The sequence below is a fragment of the Nicotiana tomentosiformis genome, chromosome 7 (genome assembly GCF_000390325.3).
Source record: "Nicotiana tomentosiformis chromosome 7, ASM39032v3, whole genome shotgun sequence".
In the NCBI taxonomy this organism is placed as follows: Eukaryota; Viridiplantae; Streptophyta; class Magnoliopsida; order Solanales; family Solanaceae; genus Nicotiana; species Nicotiana tomentosiformis.
The window spans coordinates 30280471-30283368 of record NC_090818.1 but is presented as its reverse complement, the minus strand read 5'-3'; the positions used below and the strand labels follow the sequence as shown (position 1 = coordinate 30283368).

Genomic DNA, 2898 nt, shown 5'->3' with positions numbered 1-2898 from the left:
TTAGAATCTTTCAAGCAACCAAAGGCACTTTGCCTTCTGTTAAAGTTTAAGTTATCATCCACTTTTTTTCATGGCTCTATACAAGATTTTTCCTCTTGCCTTCATTCTTTGCTGTTCTTTTCATTTGATTGCTAGCCAACCTTGGGATTACCCAACTGCAAATCTTTCAACCACTTGGGTCAACAGTATTTCTGCACCCCATTCAGTGGCTTTCACTGATGGCTCAACAGTAAGGGCTATACTACTCAGAGGAACTTTTGGTCCAAGATATGCTTGTGGTTTCTATTGTAATGGCAATTGTGAGAGTTACCTCTTTGCCATCTTCATTGTGCAAACCAATAGCGTTTCCTTTATTACTTCTCCCAGTATTGGATTCCCACAAGTGGTTTGGTCTGCTAACAGGAACAAACCTGTTAAGATCAATTCTACTTTGCAGCTTACAGCACAAGGGGATTTAGTGCTTAGAGATGCTGATGGTACTTTAGCTTGGTCGACAAACAGTGCTGGAAAATCTGTTGCTGGTTTAAGCTTGACTGATGAGGGAAATCTTGTTCTGTTTGATTCCAAGAATGCAACTGTTTGGCAATCTTTTGATCACCCAACCGATTCTTTAGTTCCAGGACAGAAGTTAGTATCAGGGATGAAGCTAACAGCAAGTGTTTCAACAACAAAATGGACTGAGGGAGGTTTGTTCTCTTTCTCTGCTACCGATGATGGTTTGGTTGCTTTTGTCGAGTCAAAGCCTCCTCAAACATACTTTGAAAGATCTATTGGTGGATTGAATACTAGTGGAGGCTCCAATTATGTTATGTATTTGAATGGAAGCTTATCTTTACTCTCAAATTCCAAAGATCCGCAGATGCTGATTTCCATTCCTCCTGCATCCTCAGCTCAATATATGAAACTTGAGTCTAATGGACACTTGAAAGTGTATGAGTGGCAAAGTCGTTGGAACAAGGTGGATGATGTCCTGACAGGTTTTAACGGCGAGTGCTCTTACCCCACGGTCTGTGGAAGATATGGCATTTGCACAATGGGACAGTGTAGTTGTCCCAAATCAAGCTCTAATTCAACAAGCTATTTCAGGAAGATCAATGATAGGTTGCCTAATCTTGGTTGCTTTGCGATCACAAGGCTGACTTGTAATGATTTAAATGACCACAGATTATTGGAACTTGAAGATGTGGACTATTTCGCATTTACTGCAGATATTACAAACACAGATAAGGATACCTGTAAAGATGCATGTTTGAGGAACTGTTCCTGTAAAGCTGCTTTTTTTCGTACTGGTTTAAACGGTTCCAGGGGAGACTGTTACCTACCAACTGAGATCTTTTCACTAATGAATAATGACAAGGACAGGACAAGGTACGATTCCTATGCGTTTATAAAAGTACATGTTGAAGCTGAACCAGCTGCTGCAAAAGGGAAAAGGCGTTTTATGAACGAAAAATAATCCTTGGTAGGAAATGGATGGAAAATTAGCAAACTATGTGTAAGATATGTATTGTGTGTGTGTGTGTGTGGGGGGGGGGGGGGGGGGGGGGGAATTAAATAAATAGTGGTTCGATAAGCCAAATTAGTTAGGCTATTGTGTTAAGAGTTCTGTGTACTCCCTCATCTCCTTTCTTCTCTAGTTTTCTCCCCTTTACTCTGCATTTCACTCTCATTCCTCTTTCATTTCTAAGTCACTGTTTCATTGTCCTTCTATCATTATCTGTAATATCAATTTGGCAGACTATAATAAAGATAATCTATTTTCTTAATTATTTCGCAAGTTAAGTGTTTCATTGCCCTTCTTTCCAAAGTATTCTTTCAATTGCCCAACAACATTTTCATCAATTGCATCAACCTGAAGGCAGTGCCTTTAGCTAATTCTAGTGAAGCTGGTTTTAGTAGCAATTCACCATTTGCTACTTCAGTCATTGCGATGCAAAGAAATGCAATTAAAATGCAAAATTAAGAAAACTCTGCTTAAGTTCATTAACGTGTTTCTTTTCCCTTGAAGGGATATATAATACCTTTGTTAGTTCAATACTTATATCCTTTTCACTTGAACCTATTGTGATAAGCTACAAGAATAGGTTATAACTGTTGGGACAGAAAAAATCACATGTCCTGCGAAAGCTAGCAAAGTAACACTTGAATGACGATAAATCAGACAACATAAGAGAAATATATCAAAAGAGACAAAAATATTTAACATGGTTCGGTCAATTGACCTACGTTCATGGCGGAGATTAGCAATCCACTATATAAAAGAGAGTATAAAATATTGAGAGAACAATACAAGTGTCACGACCCAAAATCCTAACCTGTCGTGATGGCGCCTATCGTGGAACTAGGCAGGCCAACTCATTCAAAACAAACCGATATTTTCATTTCAAAGATAATCTCAAGGCTATTTAGCATAAAAATCTTCGCAAAAGAGTTCAAACCAAAACAAAAGTGCAGAAAAGAAAACAAAAGCCCGACATCGGGGTGTCACTAAGTCATGAGCATCTACTACAGTCTGTCTAACAATATCAAGGCTAACTCAGCTTGAAAAATAGATAAATACAACTAAAGGAAGATAAGAGGGAGAAGAGCAGGGGCTGCGATCGCCAAGCAGCTACCTTGCTATCTCCGAGAAAATCTGCAACCAGAATAATCAACAACCGCTACCGTGTCCAGCTGTCACGACCCAAAATCTAACCATGGTCGTGATGGCGCCTATCGTGTTACAAGGCAAGCCTACTTCCCAAAATATTGCTACTAAACCGATTATAAGAATTTTAATAAAATATTTTAACATTTGAATTTCTCATAAACTAAATCAACTCTAAATATAAATTTTGAAATACGGAAACGAGCCCCAAACATCGGGGTGTCACTAAGTCATGAGCGTCTAACTCTATG

At 38.8% G+C, this 2898-nt stretch overlaps 1 protein-coding gene across 1 annotated transcript; it reads left to right on the top strand.

Moving 5' to 3' along the window:
* On the top strand, positions 1 to 1766 carry LOC104105369 (EP1-like glycoprotein 3). The gene has a single exon (XM_009613647.4). The coding sequence runs from the start codon at positions 71 to 73 to the stop codon at positions 1454 to 1456; it is 1386 nt and encodes a 461-aa protein (XP_009611942.1). The 5' UTR covers positions 1 to 70; the 3' UTR covers positions 1457 to 1766.
* Positions 1767 to 2898: the final 1132 nt, after the last annotated feature.

Coding starts and splice junctions, on each gene's coding strand:
- LOC104105369 (XM_009613647.4), top strand. CDS start 71: ATGGCTCTATACAAGATTTTTCCTCTTGCCTTCATTCTTTGCTGTTCT.